Source organism: Podarcis liolepis, assembly GCF_965112155.1.
Source record: "Podarcis liolepis genome assembly, chromosome: 18".
In the NCBI taxonomy this organism is placed as follows: domain Eukaryota; kingdom Metazoa; phylum Chordata; class Lepidosauria; order Squamata; family Lacertidae; genus Podarcis; species Podarcis liolepis.
Window position 1 is genome coordinate 313,166 of NC_139572.1, and position 17,372 is coordinate 330,537.

Below are 17,372 nucleotides of genomic sequence, written 5' to 3' on the forward strand. Positions count from 1 at the left end.
ATGCTCCTTCAGGTCTACTGGGCCATTTAGGGCTTTCAAGGTCAGCACCAACACTTTAAATTGTGCTTGGAAATGTCCTGGGAGCCAATGTAGGTCTTTCAGGACCAGTGTCAGACTAAAGGACCCTCAGTGTCCCGTTGGGCTCTGCAGTTCTAGGATTCTAGTAATTATATAAGCTTTTCTACCTCCTTTCAGCCATAGATCTCAGGGCGCTTCTCGGCATAAGGTGAAAACCAGCCAGGTTTTTATGTCCAGGCAGAGCGATCTGTGGCCCCTGGGCTTTGGGATCCCCAGGGACCAGCATGGGCAATGGTTAGCGATGCGGGTGGGAGGAGCGGCAGCCAAAACAGCAGGTTACTCCATCCCAAAGGACCTGAGAAGAGCTGTGCTGGATCAGACCAGCGGCCCATCGAGCCCCCCGCCGGGGAAAAGCTTCCCACAGTGCCAGGGGTTGGACTAGAGGACCTTGGGTGTCCCTTCCTCTCACCTTCCCGTCCTTGTCGTCCGGGGAGTCAAAGCTGTCCAGGAAAGAACGGAAGACCTGCTCCTCCGTCCACTCGCCGCTCTTGAACTTGGGGTGGCAGCGGCCATTGTAGACCCCACGGAGGTCCTCCACCGTCACCAGGCCGTCGCCCGTCCGGTCCAGTTTTTGGAAGGCCTGGCGGATGACCTCCTTCCTGGCTTCAGACATGGGGGGCTGGGAGGAGAAGCAGAGAGAGGGGGGGGCCAAGGTGGCGGTTCCAGGTAGAATCATAGAATCATAGAATCATAGAATCATAGAATCATAGAGTTGGAAGAGACCACAAGGGCCATCGAGTCCAACCCCCTGCCAAGCAGGAAACACCATCAGAGCACTCCTGACATATGGTTGTCAAGCCTCTGCTTAAAGACCTCCAAAGTAGGAGACTCCACCACATTCCTTGGCAGCAAATTCCACTGTCGAACAGCTCTTACTGTCAGGAAGTTCTTCCTAATGTTTAGGTGGAATCTTCTTTCTTGTAGTTTGGATCCATTGCTCCGTGTCCGCTTCTCTGGAGCAGCAGAAAACAACCTTTCTCCCTCCTCTATGTGACATCCTTTTATATATTTGAACATGGCTATCATATCACCCCTTAACCTCCTCTTCTCCAGGCTAAACATGCCCAGCTCCCTTAGCCGTTCCTCATAAGGCATCGTTTCCAGGCCTTTGACCATTTTGGTTGCCCTCCTCTGGACACGTTCCAGTTTGTCAGTGTCCTTCTTGAATTGTGGTGCCCAGAACTGGACACAGTACTCCAGGTGTGGTCTGACCAGAGCCGAATACAGTGGCACTATTACTTCCCTTGATCTAGATGCTATACTCCTATTGATGCAGCCCAGAATTGCATTGGCTTTTTTAGCTGCCGCGTCACACTGTTGGCTCATGTCAAGTTTGTGGTCAACCAAGACTCCTAGATCCTTTTCACATGTACTGCTCTCAAGCCAGGTGTCACCCATCTTGTATTTGTGCCTCTCATTTTTTTTGCCCAAGTGCAATACTTTACATTTCTCCCTGTTAAAATTCATCTTGTTTGTTTTTGCCCAGTTCTCTAATCTGTCAAGGTCGTTTTGAAGTGTGATCCTGTCCTCTGGGGTGTTAGCCACCCCTCCCAGTTTGGTGTCATCTGCAAATTTGATCAGGATGCCCTTGAGTCCATCATCCAAGTCGTTGATAAAGATGTTGAATAAGACCGGGCCCAAGACAGAACCCTGTGGCACCCCACTAGTCACTCTTCTCCAGGATGAAGAGGAACCATTGATGAGCACCCTTTGGGTTCGGTCAGTCAGCCAGTTACAAATCCACTGAGTGGTAGCAGAGTCAAGACCGCATTTTACCAGCTTCTTTACAAGAATATCATGGGGCACCTTGTCAAATGCCTTGCTGAAATCAAGGTAGGCTACATCCACTGCGTTCCCTTCATCTACCAGGCTTGTAATTCTGTCAAAAAACGAGATCAGGTTAGTCTGACATGACTTATTTTTCAGAAATCCATGCTGACTATTGGTGATCACAGCATTCCTTTCTAGGTGCTCACAGACTGTTTGCTTAATGATCTGTTCCAGAATCTTCCCTGCTATTGATGTCAGACTGACTGGGCGGTAATTATTTGGGTCCTCTCTTTTCCCCTTTTTGAAAATAGGGACAACATTTGCCCTCCTCCAGTCTGCCGGGACTTCGCCTGTTCTCCAGGAATTCTCAAAGATGACTGCCAGTGGTTCTGAGATCACATCTGCCAGTTCTTTTAATACTCTTGGATGCAGTTCATCTGGCCCTGGAGACTTGAATACATCTAGGTGTCTGTTTATCAATGGCAAATGCTCAGTCGAGCCTCCGAAGCCAGGAGCAGTCTACCCTCAGTGCCAGTTACTAAGGGGGTTTTACAAAGGAAAAATAGATTGCTAAAATAGATGACCTCTAAACTATCACAGGCAACACGCGGCTAATGAGAACATTAGCAACGTGTGTGGATGGATGGATAGATAGGATGGATGGATGATGGATGCAGGTACCAAATTAGAACAGGTAGTCAAATAATATCACAAAGGCAAACAAGCCTTTCAACAGTCACAACCCAGTAACCTTGCGATAGTAGAAGCTCCAAGCTTAGAAATTCTTAAACAGAAAGTGTGCAATAGAATAACAGAGAAGGAGAGTCTATCGCTGTTGCGTGAACAGAATTGGGTATTAGTTACCAATATTCTTATTAGCCGCATGTTGCTTGTGATTGTTTAAAGTTGCAAGGCGGAGGCAACATGGATGGGTGGCGGGGAAGTATAAAGGAGGTTTTGCAACCTTTTTAGTTCAAGGAAAACGGGGGTAATGGGATGCAGGCTTTATAAAAAAGAAAACTCTCGTAGAATTCGTGGGCATAAACTGAAACTGAGCATTGGGAAATTTGGGGTGGATAAAAGGAAGAACGTCTTCATGAAGTGCAGAGTTAAACAGCGGAACTCTCTGCCACAGGAGACAGGGACGAGCACCAACTTTGGAAAGAGGGTCAGACAACTTTACGGAGGAGGGTGCAGCTTCGAAGCTCTCCCGCCGCAGCGGACCGGGTGCTTCTGAATTTATTTATTTGCATCGTATACCACCTTTCATCATGAAATCCCAGGGCGGTTCAAAGAATGAAACGCAAGGATTAAAACAAGCAGGGCCCGTTGCAGAGAGTTTCTGCTGCTGCAGCATCGAAATGGCGCCTCCATGGATGGAGACAGTCTACCTTAGAAAGGCAGGGAACAAGACTCTCTCACCCGCAAGGCCTCCAGGAATTCGTCAAAGTCCAGCGTGCCGCTCCGGTTCTTGTCGCAGAAGGCGAAAATCTCCTGCGCTTCGGACCGTTCCAGGGGGAGCCCTGCGTCGCGGAGCCCCTGCACAAATTCCTCCAGGTCCAAAGTTTTGCTCCGGTCGTCATCCATGACCCGGAAAAACCTGCAAGAATAGAAAAGGAAGGTTTTGCTTTCCCGTGAGATATTTGTTTTACTTATTTTATATATTCCGCTGGAGTGCAAAAAGGAAATGGACAAACCTCAAAGTGGTCTACAGGAAGGATGAAACGGTAAACTTGCCAGCGAAAACAGCTGTTTAAAACGTTTGCAATTAAATTTAAATTGTGATGCTTGGAGGGGGGCGAGGTAAACACATGCCAAGACGTCTGGACAAGACAACAAAATGTTTTTCAGCAGTGCTTTTGTGGGGGACACGGGTAGACACACCCCTAAAAATTTTGTGCATCATTTGTCTATTTACGGTGTTTATTTCCCCCGATTTGAACTATAAAATGGTGATTTTCTTGAGTCAAAATGAGAATACCCCTAAACACTTTTTAAGGGGGGAAACGCTCTGGTATTCAACAAGAAATGAGTAACTGCTGTCAGACAGAACAAATGTCCTTTACGTACCTGGCCAGCCCCTTAATCCCCGAGGCCCCTCTTTCCAGACACTTGGCTCGGAGTTTCACGATGGCACCCGTCTCCATTTTGACCTCTGCGCCGGGGAAACTGCGGAGGGAAAAAGACACCCAGGGTGGATCGGGCCCTCGCCCTCTTCCCTGTCGCCCTGCTCAAATGTCTTGTAATGAATGAACCCAATGTTCAGTCATTGTGGGCCCACCAAATTTTCTGGCATAATCAGTTGGGAGGGGACCCTAAGGGTCATCCAGCCCAACCCCCTGCAATGCTCGGGAGCAAATGGTCCCCAAAACACCTTCGCTGCCATCAGCTGTGGTCAAGGTGCTGTCTAGGAGGCCTGAGTATTTAAGAATACCGTGGTCCCTCGGTTTTCAGACTTAATCCGTTCCAGAAGTCCTTTCCAAAACCGAGGCGCACTGCTTTCCCATAGAAAGGAATGCAAAACGGATTAATCCGTTCCAGACTTTTAAAAGCAACCCCTAAAACTGCAATTTAACGTGAATTTTACTATCTAACGAGACCATCAATCCATAAAACGAAAGCAAGAATCAATGAGCTGTACTATAAACAAGGCAGTATTGTAGATAAAAATTAAAAGAGAATTTGCCCCCCCTCCCCGGAGCCTCCAGGGTGTTGGGAAACTCCCATCCGCCGGCTCCCTCCTTCCCAAACCACGTCCGCCTTCCTTCGCCGCTCTTGGCTCCGCTCCTCCGAAATCCGTCTCGGACCACGACCCAGAATTGCCTCTTGGAGGGGGCTCAACCTCGCCTTGGTTTTGCAACCTCCACTTAAATCTCCCTCCTTGGCTCTCTGGGGAATTAAATTCCAGACTTCCCTCGGCTGAGATCGAACCGGCCAGAGCATCCCAAGACCCAGGGGAGACGGGAGGACGTTGCAAAAGGCCTCTGGCCTCGTACAGAGTGCTCTCCTGGACTTTGCTGCCAGGATGAGGCAAAACCCTGCTTCCAACATGCAGGGTGAAGGAATAAAACCCCTTTAATTTCCACGGGACTATTGGGAGCAGTTTAGAGAAAGCCGTTAAAAGGACATTATTGTTGTTTCTTTGCAAAACCTCCTACCTGGGTGTGTCTCCTCTTCTGCTTCCTGGTGGCGTCTGAGCTCTGCCTGGCAAACTTCCTTGCACGGAGCTGGCGGCGATCCTGAGTTTGCTGGCAGACGTCTCCATAGCAATATCCCCCGGTTGCCAGGAGGCGCCTTCGGGGCCGGGCTGGCAGCCCAGGGGAAGGCCTGGCAGGCAGGCGGGCACGGCAATTGGCATAGCAAGGGAGTCCAGCCTGCCACGTAAAAAAATTAAGTAAAATGAGAGTGTGCCACGTCGGGTTGCGAGCCCTCAGGGATCCTGGTGTCTCTTGCAGGGCCAGGGGAAAATAACAATTTGTGGGGTGGCACAGAAGGGGCAATGTGTAATTTCAAGGTGGGCACCTTGAGCCCTATGCATTGCAGGGGGTTGATCTACATGACCCCTAGGGGGGGCATTCAACTCCGTGGTGTAACGTTGGAAAGTGTTGGTCACTTCTACCTGGGCAGTTATCTTCCTACAAGGGCCGACATTGATGCCAAAATCCAGCACGGCCTGAGCTCTGTGAGAGCGGTTTTCTCCCGATTGAAGTGCAGAGTGTTTGAGGACCAGGACATTCGCAGGGAAACCAAAATGCTTGTTTGCAAAGCTATTGTACTACCAACCTTACTGTACGCTTGTGAAACATGGACCACTTACAAAGGACATCTCCATCTTCTCAAAAGAGTCCATCAATGGTGTCTCCGAAAAAAATTACACATCACTTGGGAAGACAGGCGAACTAATATCAGTGGACTGGAAGAAGCAAAGATCACCAGTGTCAAAGCGATGATTCTTCAACATCAACTTCGTTGGACTGGTCATGTTATGCGGATGCCTGATGATCGTCTTCCAAAGCAACTCCTCTATTCCAAACTTCAAAATGGAGAGCGTAATGCTGGTGGTCAACAAAAGGGGTTCAAAGACTCTCTCAAGGCAAAACTTAAAAAATGGAGTATAAACACCGACAACTGAGAAACACTGGCCTGCAAGCATTACAATTGGAGAACAACCTTTACCAAAGGTGTTATGTGATATATTTGAAGATGGCTCTATCTCCTCCCAGCTCCTTCAACCATTCCTCTGGCTTGCTTTCCAGACCTTCGATTTGGGGGCAGCACTCGGGGACTGTGGCAAAAGAAGCCCCCCCCCCCCCCCGTTGACCAGTGGCACAGGCACCCCCAAACAGCTGGGTGCTTTTTGCTCGAGGAAAAAACCCCACTTGGCACCTGAAAACGAGACTGATTTGGCTAGGAACAAAGACTCACAAAGCACACAGATTCCGAGTATAGCAAAATAGGTTTATTATTGGCTCTAGTGGAGGAGGAACGGTTTTAAATAGAGGTTTCCGGTGTAACAAAATCCCCCAGTTATAGGCACTTGAAGGTGAAGCCAGGAGCAAGGTTGACCCGTGAATATGGTAACAGTCGTGGAGCGGAAGTGAGACTGATTCTGCGCTCATAATTCCTTAAGAACACAGTCTGTCTCTCAAGCTGTGGATTGATGGGTAAGTCAAGGAAATGGGTACCAAAAAAAAACCCAGAAATGGAGGCATAAAAGGAAGTTGGAAGGTGCAACCAGTGGTCATCTAGCCCAACCCCCTGGGCACTGCAGGAATGGAAGTGAAAGAATCCCTGACAGGTGGCCAAGGGAAGAGAATCCGCTACCATCCAAGTCAGTATTGCCAGCACGGACCGGCAGCAGAACGCCGGGAGCCCTTGAGGTCCTTTAAAAAACGAAGCAGGAGGCTAGTCCTCATTGTTCGGAACCGAAGGGCCGATTGAAAGCCCTTCTTTCCTGTTAAGACACGTCGTTGGGAAAAAAGGAACATTATCTCCCATTAATGTGACTAGGAATCTAGAATGCTGCACTGATACCAGACGCCTTGCACAAACTTGAAAAACAAGGTTCCAGATCTCATGGTCTCGCTGGTTCAAATTGGGACATGTAAAATGGCCTTGCATCCAGCTGGAAGGGGCTGAGCCTGGGACGTTCTGCATGCAGGGCACGCGCTCCCAGCACCCTCTTTTTAAAACTAAAACCAAGCTTCCAGACCTCATGGTTCCCAATGAAGGCTGCGAGAGGAACCTAAGGAACTAGCCTTCTCCAGTCCTTTTTAAACAGGCCCCCTGGGCTCCTTCTGGATGCCAGGCACGTGTTCTGACCCCTTGCTGGGGCTTGCTCCCTGCACACATCTGAGGTGGGGGGGGGGAGAGCTGCCGCAGGGACTGTAACGGCCCCCCACCCAGTCCAGGAAAATCGGTGCACAGCGAGATCAGATTCCTGTATTTCTGGGTCGGAATAGCTCATGAGACTCTCGGGGTTGCGAGTTCGAGCGAAAGATCTCTGCGTCGCAGGGGGTTGGACTAGATGACCCCACCCGGGGCTCCCTTCCGACCCGCAAAACGGCAAGGTTCCTCTAGAGGAGTTAACGCAGAGGGGAAGTCACAGTCAGTCCCAAATTAAATTCCACAGGAGACCTTCCCTTTAAAATATTTGGTGCTGGTAGTGCAGAATCGGCATCACACACACACACACACACCCGTCCCCCTATCTCCATCCAGAGCACCCCAGAATTATTGCGCTCTGCCCCTCGTGAGTCACGGCTGCTGAGAAATACACAAAAGCGACCCGGTTCACCTGTGGAACTCGCTGCCACAGGAGAGACCCCGCAGTCTGGATGGCTTCAAACAGAGGACAGGGCAAATCCCTGGAAGGGGAGAAGAGGGCTATCTATATGGCTCCTAAGCCAGGAACGACTCTGCTCTGCTTCTGGGGCCAGAGGCAGCGACGCTTCTTAATCGTCAGCATTCGCACTCGGATCCGGGCTTCCCAACCGGCCGGCATCCTGTGAGAACAGACAGCAAGACGGGTCCCCTGTTTGGCCTGATCCTGCAGGCTTCCCCGAACCCCCCGCTTTCCAGGAACGCTCATTCAGCTGCCGTCAAAGAGAGAAGTCAAGTCGCTAGTCCTCAAGCAAATTGTCCTGAGGGCGAACCGGTGATGCCAGGAGGGGGCAAATCATTCCAAAATGTCTGCCTTCAACAGGGGCCGCTGCTGCCGCCAACTCCGGACCCCCACCAGGGACTCGCACCCGCGCTCAGACCGTCGTCCCAAAAAGCGCCATGTCCGAATCCTGGGGTTCGCTGCCCAGGGAGAAGTCCCTGGCGCCGTCCGGGACGCAGTTGGAGTCCGGCAAGAGGCCGCCGGAGTCCGGGGAGTCGTCTCCGCCGTCGGGCCCCAGCCTCTCCCCTTCGGACATCTGGGCCAGGAGGGTCTCCAGCACGGGCCGGCAGCGGCAGATCTCGCCCAGCAGGCGGCTGCGGTGGCGGAGGCGCAGGATCAGGCCGTCCTTCTCCCGGATGAGGCCCAGGAGCTCCTGCACACGCTCTTCAGACGAGCGGAGCTGCTCCTCCAGGGCGGCGATCTCCCTTAGGAAAGGAGGAGGGAAAGCGGCAGTGAGGTTGGGCGGCGCGGGGATTAAGGCGCTAGTCCTCAATGTTTCGTCTTAAAAAGGCAAGAGGCTCAGGCTGCCGGTCCTCTTTCTTCCCACCCTGCCTCTCTCTCGAAAAAGGGGGCAAGTGTTTCCAAAAGGGGAGCCTTCTGACAGCCCCCCCTTTTTTGTGGGGAGGGAGAAGAGAAAGGAAAGGGCACTGCCTTGTTTTGGGGAGCCTTCAGGACGCTTTGGAAAAGGGAAACCGAGAGAGGCTCCAGGCGCTAGTCCCCAGGTCCATCTCCCTGCTCCTTCCTGCCTCCTCTGCCCCAGGCGCTAGTCCTCACTGCCCTTCAGCTTGGCTCCTTTACCCCCCAAGGCGCTAGTCCTCATGATCCACCTCTCTGCCTTTCTCCTCCTTCCCTCCCCAAGGCACTAGTCCTCACGGCTGCCTACCTGCCCTGCCTCTTTCCTCTGCCCAAGGCGCTAGTCCTCCAGGTCCATCTCCCTGTCATTCCTCTTTCCTCCTTCCCCCACTAAGACGCTAGTCCTCATGGCCCTGACCCTTGGCTTCTTCCATCTCCCTGCCTCTTTCCTCCTCTCTGCCCAAGGTGCTAGTCCTCATGGCCCTTCCCATCGGCTCCTTTACACCCCAAGGTGCTAGTCCTCAAGATCCATCTTCCTACCTATCCCCTTTCCTCCTCCTCTCCTCTACTGAAGGCACTAGTCCTCATGGCCCTTCAGCTTTGCTCCTGCCAAGGCACTAGTCCTCATGGTCCATCTCCCAGCCGTTCCCCTTTCCTCCTTCTCTGCACAAGGCACTAGTCCTCACGGCCCTTCAACTCTGGTCTTTTACCCCGCAAGGCGCTAGTCCTCACAGCCCTGACCCTTGGCTTCTTTACTCCCCAAGGCACTAGTCCTCATGATCCATCTCCCTGCTCTTTCGCCTTTTCTTCTTCTCCATCCAAGGCGCTAGTCCTCGTGGTCCATCTCCCTGCTCCTTCCCCTTTCCTCCTCATTCTCTGCCCAAGGCGCTAGTCCTCAGGGCCCTTATACTCTCGTCTACCCCCCCCCCCAAGTCGCTAGTCCTCACGATCCATCTCCCTGCCCTTCTGCTCCTTTACTTCTCAAGGTGCTAGTCCTCAGAGCCCTTCCCATCAGCTCCTTTACCCCCCCCCCCCCGCCAAGGCACTGGTCCTCGCGATCCCTCTCCCTGCCCTTCTTCTCCTTTGCTCCTTCTTTCCCCGCCAAGGCGCTAGTCCTCGTGGCCCTCCATCTCCCTCCCTCCCTCCTACCTTCCCTTCTGGCGCCCGACCTCGTCCAGGGCCTTGCGGGTCTCGGCGTCCTTCCGGATGAGGCTGCCGGCCTGGCCCCGCACGATCTCCTCGGCGGCGGCCAGGCGCGCCTCCAGCTCGGCCACGCGCCCGTGCAGCGCCGCCAGGTGCGCGTTCGCCTCCCGGATCTGCACCGGCGTCGGAGGCGAGGAGGACGCCATCGCCCCCCAAGGCCCGCCCCCAAGACCCGCCCTCGGCCTCGGGGAGCCAGTCACGGGCCACGCCGCCGCCCCACGCCCCGCCCACCCACCCAGGCCCGCCCAATGGAGGAGAAGCCACGTCCTGGGCGGAAGCGAGGGAGCCGCTCCGGGGCGCAGCCAATGGCCTGCCTCCGAGGGGGAGGAACCTGCCGCGCGACGGGCCAATCAGAAATGTGGAAGCCTCTTCAGCCCGCCCGCCTGCCGCCTTTCATTGGCCAGCCCCTGCATCAATCCCGCTTTCCGCAGCAGCCATTGGTCCCGCCCCGCCGCGAGAAGGGAACCCGCCGGAGTCTCGCGAGAGCGGCCGCCGCCAAGATGGCTGACTACTGGGACATCCCTGAGGGCACCGACTGCGGCCGGAAAACTTGGCTCACGACGCGGCTCGGGCTCATTCTCGGTGAGGAGGCGGCGGCTCGGGCGGACGGGGGGAGGCGCCGGAGGACGGGGAGCCGCTCGCCCCCCTCCCGGAGCCACTCCGGAGTCACTCCGGGTTAGCCCCGTTCACGCCAATGGGAGTGGGGGGGGTCAGCTTTGGCCCTGAGTCAGACGAGAGGCTCTGTTCACGCTGGGCAATGCATTCGGGGCAATGTGGTGAAGGACACCCCCCCCCAAACACACACAGAGAGCACATATCCTTGGGTCAATTCGGAGTGACTCCAGATTAGCCCCGCTCACACCAACCGAAGCGCGTTTGGGGGTGGGGACCAGGTTTTGCCCTGAGAGGGACGAGAGGCTCTGCTCATGCTGTGCGATGCATGGGGGGGCGGTGATGTGAGGAAGGGCACCCCCCCCCAGGACAAATCCTTGGGTCAATTCGGAGTGACTCTGGATTCTGCCGTTTTGGCGCGGGATGAGAGTCCCTGCTTGCCTTTGTCCAGGGCCAATTTGAAGGGCATATATAAACTTAAACATAATCCAGGGTCAGTTTAAAGGGCATATAAACTTGAAAGTAATTAAATGTGATAATAGTAACGAATGAGCTGCGTTAACACAGGCTGCAGATTAGTCCTGTTTGCAGCAATCGAGGCCCCGCTGGCTGGCTCTGGACTAGCCGCATTCTGGCTCCAGGGTCAATTCAGAGTGACTCCAGATTCATTTCGTTCCCAAGGGTCCGTGTGCACACATCCCACCATAGGAATTAATCTGAGGTTGACTCCAGGCTTGAGGAAGCTTGTGGGTCCCCCTATAATTTGTCAGGTGTGGGAAGTGCAGAAAATGTAACTTGGAAAAAGGAGACATTGCAGATACTTTTGCAAACCAATGAATCTTCAATTAAAAAATACGTTCTTAATAATAATAATAATAATAATAATAATAATAATAATAATAAAACAACCAAGGAGAGTTTAGCTCCTGGTACAGTCAGACTAACCCAAGAAGACAAGAGGGAGGCGCAGTTCTTCGGGGTCTTGAAAGGGTGGCCCATAAAATCCATTTTTCCCGTTAGAATTTAAGGGAGGACCAGTTTTTTAAAAGCAGCTGAAGGTACATTATATTTCTCTTCAAATAAGATTTATTATTTTCAGTAGATAAACATAGTAAACAAAAAGAAAAGATTAACAATAATAAAGACAAGCAAGGTATATTATATTTCTGGCTTGGGGTTTTAGACCAGGGGTCAGCAAACTTTTTCAGCCAGGGGGCCGGAATATATTTGGGGGGAAATAAATGAATTCCGATGCCCCACAAATAACCCAGAGACACATTTTCAATAAAAGGACACATTCCACTCATGTAAAAACATGCTGATTCCTGGACCCTCCGAGGGCCAGATTGAGAAGGCAATTGGGCCGCATCCGGCCCCTGGGCCTTAGTTTGCCTATCCATGTTTTAGAAGAATAATAAAGAATGCAAAAATGCCCAATTTTCCTGTTTTCCTGCAGGTCTGGTGGGCTCTGCTTACCGCCTCACCCTGTTCCCGTCCGAAACGGCCCTGGGGGCTTTTCAGAGGGCGACCACCGGAACCGTCACCATGGGTAAGTCCCGCGCGGACTCTGGTCGGCAGCAGCCCAGCCCGCTTGATATTTGGGAGAGGAGAATGAGAAGCTGTGTTTATTCATGTAGATAAGGGTGTAGTTAGCATTAAATCTAAATAATAATAATAATAACCAGTGCTTTTTTGTGGGGGGCGGTGCAGGGGTACGCGGACCCCAAACATTTTGTGAATCTAACTTTGGCCTCATTGAGGGGCAGTATTTCAATCTGAATAGGACAATATATCTTTTTAGAAAAATAGGACTGGTGATAATCATTTTATTATTTGTCTTCCACCGCCACAAATAAAGTTCTACTTATAGCTGGCTGTTCTGTAATTAATTCAAACTTCCTTCGCGATCAAACCAGGGCAAGGTCGAATGGAGCAGCTCTCAAACTCCGGGAGCGAAATCTGAACTTTGCTGGGGGGGTGGGGGCAACACTGCTGTAGGAATATTAGGGCTGCCTTATATAGAGTCGGCTTAGTTCAGTATTGCCTACACGGGCTGGCAGCAGCGGCGCTCCCAAGAGGCTCTAACCAGATGAAGTGCTGCTGTATTCTCTCGATTTCTTCTCTTCCCTCCCCTCCGCCTGTTTTTTTTTGTCTCTGCAGCCACCTTGGGGGCCGTATTCGGGGTCACCACTTGCCTCAGCGCCCAGCTCCGGGACGACCCAGAGGACCCCAAAAACTATTTCATCGGAGGCTGCGCCTCAGGCGCCATCTGGGGAGCCAGAGGTCGGTCACCTGCCGTCCCGATGCAAATTTGGCCAATTTGGGATAATGCCATGCTTCCCTTTTCGTTCTTGCCATTTCCCCAAAGACCTCCCCAAAGCACGCCGGCGTTCCCGTCCGTGCAAGGAAGGGATCCCCCCCAAAAATAAATAAATGGGAACTGGTCTTTGGTCACCTGGGGAATTTGGGAACGAAAGGAAACCGTTCCGTTCTCCTGCGGGTTTCTCTCTGTGCTGTGCGCTCCTCTCGCCGGCCTCAATTGCTGGCTCAGTTTTTCCACAGTAGCAGTAATAATAATAATAATAATAATAATAATAATAATAATAATAATTTATTATTTATACCCTGCCCATCTGGCTGGGTTTCCCCAGCCACTCTGGACGGCTTCCAGCAAAATATTAAAACACAATAATTCAGCAAATGTTCAAAGCTTCCCTAAAGAGGGCTGCCTTCAGATGTCTTCTAAAAGTCAGGTGGTTGTTTATTTCCTTGACATCTGACGGGAGGGCGTTCCACAGGGCGGGCGCCACCACCGAGAAGGCCCTCTGCCTGCTTCTCTGCAACCTCGCTTCTCACACTGAAGGTGCCCCAGAAGGCCCTTGGGATGGTCAGATGGTTGTTTATTTCTTTGACATCTGGCGGGAGGGCGTTTCACAGGGCAAAAATGCACCAGAAACCCCATTAATTGCCGCAAAGAGAAATCCCCTGAACGGTTTCTCCTCCAAGCCCCGATTCCCATTGAAACGCAGATTCCGGAGGCTGTAATTGCACTTCTCTGATTAAATGCTTGTTCCGAAAAATTTGAAATTGCCTCCCAGGATTCCTGCTCCATTTCCAAGTCTTGTTTCCCCAAATACACTTTGACCCCGTATTCTGTTGCGGAAGGGCTCTGTATATTTGGGGGGCTGCTAGGTGATTATTATTATTATTATTATTATTATTATTATTATTATTATTATTATTTATTTAGATGTGCATGCTGCCCTATGAAAATAGCAATGCAGCGAAACCTTGGTTTTCAAACAGCTTAGTTCTCTAACGTTTTGGCTCTCGAATTTTGAAAACCCAGCAGTAAATGCTCCCTTTTTCGGAACCTGCACATCAATGCAAGAAGCTCTGGCAACCGATCGGAAGCCGCGCCTCGGTTGCCGAACATTTCGGAAGTCAAAACGGTCTTCTAGAACAGATTGTGTTCGACAGCCAAAGTTTGACTGTATAAGAACGCAAAATAAATGATGAAAATAAAAGCAAAGGGGACCCAATAATCCCGCAGCACATTTTAAAAGGCCATCGGATGTCTGTCAACCCAAGGCCTGGTTGGCTGAAGGTGCCTTGCCAAGGTGCCAGCCTGCAATTCCTTTTCCATGCCCCTTTCTTCTCTAATCCTCTTTCCAAGGCATCCGAGTTTTCTGGCCCTCCCAGTGGCAGAGAGTTCCACAATCTGACCACGCTCTGCGGGACAACGGGCCTTCTCTCTCTCTCTCTCTCTCTCTTTGGAGATAACATTTTATTCATTTCCAAAAATAACATAGCAGCAAAATAACAACACTACATGAAAAAAAGTAAACCTCATAAACAAATTTTTAAGCCATCACTTTGCTTGACTTCCCTCCGCTCTCCCTCTTGGTTCCACTCTTTAGTGCATGTTTATGCGTGTCTTTAAACCCTAGATTCTTAATGATCCCATTTTGAACCTTCTTTGTCTTGTTACAAGTGACTTTTAAGAGTTCTACTTATGTAAATATCTGTATACAAAGCTTAACCTTGCAGGCATGGCCAAACTCGGCCCTCCAGATGTTTTGGGACTACAATTCCCATCATCCCTAACCTCTGGTCCTCTTAGCTAGGGATGATGGGAGTTGTAGTCCCACCCCATCTGGAGGGCTGAATTTGGCGGTGCCTGGAATAGGCAGACTCGGCCCTCCAGCTGTTTTGGGACTACAATTCTCATCATCCCTGACCCCTGGTCCTCTTAGCTAGGGATGATGGGAGTTGTAGTCCCAAAATACAGTTCCCATCATCCCTGGCCACTGGTCCTGTTAGCTAGGCATGATGAGAGTTGTAGTCCCAAGACAGCTGGCGGGCCGAGTTTGATTGCATTGAACATTTCTCCCTTTCCCCCCGAATTCAGAGTCCTCTCACCTCTCCTCTCTCTCCTCTTCAGCCCACAGCTTCGCCACCGGCACTGCGGCCTGCGTGGGCCTGGGCTCGGCCGCCTTCCTGGCCAAAATCGGCAAGAAGGAAGGCTGGCGCTGGCTGGGGCCTCCCGAACTCTGAACCCGGAGCCGCCCTCTCCGTCCTCCGAGCGAGGCGCACGATCGCCACCCACCACGTCCCGGGGCGTGGACCGCGGGGCAGACAAGGACTTAGCGGGAAACCCCCGAAATCCCGGCGCCCTGAGCCGGCCGTCCCGGGGGAATCGGGCCCTGCAAATAAAAGCGTTGACCCTTTGCGGTCCCTGCAAAATTCCTCTTTGTGGCTTCCTATACAGACCCTAAAACTCTTAAAATGTATCTTTAAACACATTGGGTTGTTGTTTTTTCCCATTTTCTCATTTTACAGAATTTTTTATTTTTAATAATATTTATTGAGTTTCCCATTTTAGCAATCCAACAAAAACCACATTAAAACATTCCAAATTATGACACAATTTTAAAAAGCCAAATTATATATCTTTGGGTGCCTTCCCATGCTCAGGGGTTCGGGGCGTGATGATCTAATACTGTACTGCGTTCCTTAATGAGTCCAAATAGCCATTTTACAAAATCATAACAATATAAATTTGCGCGGCCAATTTGGAATACCGAAACAGTGCTGTTTTTTTTCCTTTAAAAAATGTTTAGATGTACTCTCATTTTGACCCGAGAGAATCACCAGTAAATGGGAAAAATAAATACAGTAAATGGACAAAAGTACAAATGATTCACAAAATGTTTAGGGGTATGTGTCCCTCCCCCCAGAAAAACAGCAGTGCCAGAACTTCATGTCCCCCCCTCCCCCCCTTCCTGCAGTTCCTTATATTGTAGATATTTCCACCGCGGATCCGATTTAAATCTATTGGTTATTTTATCCTTGAAAATCTATTAAAACAGAGGATGTTCCAAATGTCCGCAGGCCTACAGCTTCACAGTCCCATATGGGTGGGGTATTTATTATTATTTATTATTATTATTATTATTATTATTATTATTATTATTATTATTACTACTACTACTACTACTACTACTACTACTACTTCCCCCCTGTCAAGAGCATCGTTCAGATTGTGTGACCCCCTGTATGTGGGGAAATGACACGGCAGAGAGGCTGCTGCAATCAGGTAGTAGATTTACAAACAGCAACAACCAAGGAAAACTGGATGGGAAGTTGATAAAAGGAAAGTATAAATTACTATGGATTTTTTTGTGGAAATTGAATAAAACATTATAAAAGTGAGGGGAAATAGCTGGGTAAAATTCAAAACAGGAGCAGCGCATTTATTCAAAATCCAGACCCTTGGTACTTGTAGCTCCATATTGCCCACACGGGCCGGCAGCATCTCTTCGGGGTTCGAGGTCTTTCCCCCGTGTTCTGCCCGGCTCAAACCACTTCTGTTTCAAAGAAGACCCACACCTCTGCCGTAGAAGAAGTTTGACCTGGGCAGAGCTCGGGGGAAAGACCTCGAACCCCGAAGAGATGCTGCTGGCCTGTGTGGGCAATATGGAGCTACAAGGACCAAGGGTCTGGCTTCTTTTAGACCAGCGGTTTGAAAAACTCTCCCGTTTATGGGGGGGCAATTTGAATAGGGAGCTGCCAGGCTTGCGGGAGCGCCGATCTCAGAACTGCAGCCCCACACTGACCGGCAGCAGCTGCTCTCCAGGGATTCAGATTTTGGGGGGGGGGATTTTCAGCCCTACCTGGAAAGGGGTTCAACCTCCTGGGGGGCTCGAACCACCTTCCCCTTGGTGGTTTCCTTCGAAAGGGGTAGACTGCTCCGGCACCAGGAGGCTCCATTCCACTATTTGGGGAGCGCAGACCCCGGATGGGGCGCAAACACCCCCCAAAGCCTCTCTGTCTCCCCACACCGTCCTTGAACCCCAACTGTGCCTCTCCCCCCCCCCCCCCCCGGCTGGAGGATGGAGAAGCTGCTGCAAATCTACCTACATACTGTATTTTTCTGTGTAGAAGATATATTCCCCCCCCCCTTTTTTAAGTTTAAAACGTCTTGGACTATTGCGATTATTTTTATACATATAATTTTTATTTTATGTATAATTATTTCATATATAATTATTTTATATATAATGTTTATTTCTTAATTTGGGGCTCCAAAAATAGGGGCCGTCATACACAGGAAAATACCTGCGATATAAATATAATTTATGTGTATTTCTTCATTTGGGGCTCCAAAAATATGGTACTTGCGAGGTAGAGAGGTGGCTGCGGCCCCCCAGCCCACTTTGCGACAGGGTCACCCCCCTCCCAGGCCTTTGCCCCCCATGCTCCGCTCACTGCACCCCACTGCCTACCCCTGGCATGTGCCCCCCAGGCTAAAAAGGGCTCCCCCACCCCAGACGATCGGGGCTGGAGGGGAATGCGGCCCCCGCCCACCTCTGCCCTAGATGCCCGCCTTGCCGTGCGCCAATTAAATCTTTTAATAGCCCCTCGGAGGCACCGGGTGCGGATTCAGTGACACACTTCTGCCCCCCCCCTC

General features: G+C 51.1%; 3 protein-coding genes across 3 annotated transcripts in view; 1 reads left to right on the forward strand and 2 right to left on the reverse strand.

Annotated features, from left to right (window-relative positions):
- CAPS (calcyphosine) overlaps positions 1 to 5,669 on the reverse strand; it is a 6,443-nt gene extending 774 nt beyond the window's left edge. Inside the window, exons 1-5 of the mRNA XM_083484150.1 lie at positions 5,632 to 5,669; positions 5,007 to 5,222; positions 3,919 to 4,017; positions 3,271 to 3,448; positions 488 to 697 (exon numbers count right to left, since the gene is read on the reverse strand). Of these exons, the coding sequence (XP_083340276.1) occupies positions 488 to 697; positions 3,271 to 3,448; positions 3,919 to 4,017; positions 5,007 to 5,222; positions 5,632 to 5,654 (726 nt within the window). The 5' untranslated portion in view covers positions 5,655 to 5,669. The remainder of the gene's footprint in view (positions 1 to 487; positions 698 to 3,270; positions 3,449 to 3,918; positions 4,018 to 5,006; positions 5,223 to 5,631) is intronic.
- Positions 5,670 to 6,285: 616 nt separating this feature from the next.
- On the reverse strand, positions 6,286 to 9,959 carry VMAC (vimentin type intermediate filament associated coiled-coil protein). The gene is made up of 2 exons (XM_083484248.1): positions 9,734 to 9,959; positions 6,286 to 8,436 (listed from the first exon to the last, which is right to left on the reverse strand). Exons 1-2 carry the CDS (start codon positions 9,931 to 9,933, stop codon positions 8,106 to 8,108), a joined length of 531 nt encoding a protein of 176 aa, XP_083340374.1. The 5' UTR covers positions 9,934 to 9,959; the 3' UTR covers positions 6,286 to 8,105.
- Positions 9,960 to 10,217: 258 nt separating this feature from the next.
- On the forward strand, positions 10,218 to 15,145 carry NDUFA11 (NADH:ubiquinone oxidoreductase subunit A11). The gene is made up of 4 exons (XM_083483512.1): positions 10,218 to 10,369; positions 11,856 to 11,948; positions 12,560 to 12,682; positions 14,844 to 15,145. The coding sequence occupies exons 1-4, from the start codon at positions 10,288 to 10,290 to the stop codon at positions 14,954 to 14,956; spliced, it is 411 nt and encodes a 136-aa protein (XP_083339638.1). The 5' UTR covers positions 10,218 to 10,287; the 3' UTR covers positions 14,957 to 15,145.
- The last annotated feature ends 2,227 nt before the right edge of the window (positions 15,146 to 17,372 follow it).

What these genes read in the sequence shown, in the direction of transcription:
- NDUFA11 (XM_083483512.1), top strand. Translation starts at nt 10,288, where the DNA reads ATGGCTGACTACTGGGACATCCCTGAGGGCACCGACTGCGGCCGGAAA. An exon ending in GCGGCTCGGGCTCATTCTCG is followed by an intron (nt 10,370 to 11,855) that starts GTGAGGAGGCGG and finishes GTTTTCCTGCAG; the next exon opens with GTCTGGTGGGCTCTGCTTAC. An exon ending in CACCGGAACCGTCACCATGG is followed by an intron (nt 11,949 to 12,559) that starts GTAAGTCCCGCG and finishes TTGTCTCTGCAG; the next exon opens with CCACCTTGGGGGCCGTATTC.
- VMAC (XM_083484248.1), bottom strand. Translation starts at nt 9,933, where the DNA reads ATGGCGTCCTCCTCGCCTCCGACGCCGGTGCAGATCCGGGAGGCGAAC. An exon ending in GTCGGGCGCCAGAAGGGAAG is followed by an intron (nt 8,437 to 9,733) that starts GTAGGAGGGAGG and finishes TCCTTTCCTAAG; the next exon opens with GGAGATCGCCGCCCTGGAGG.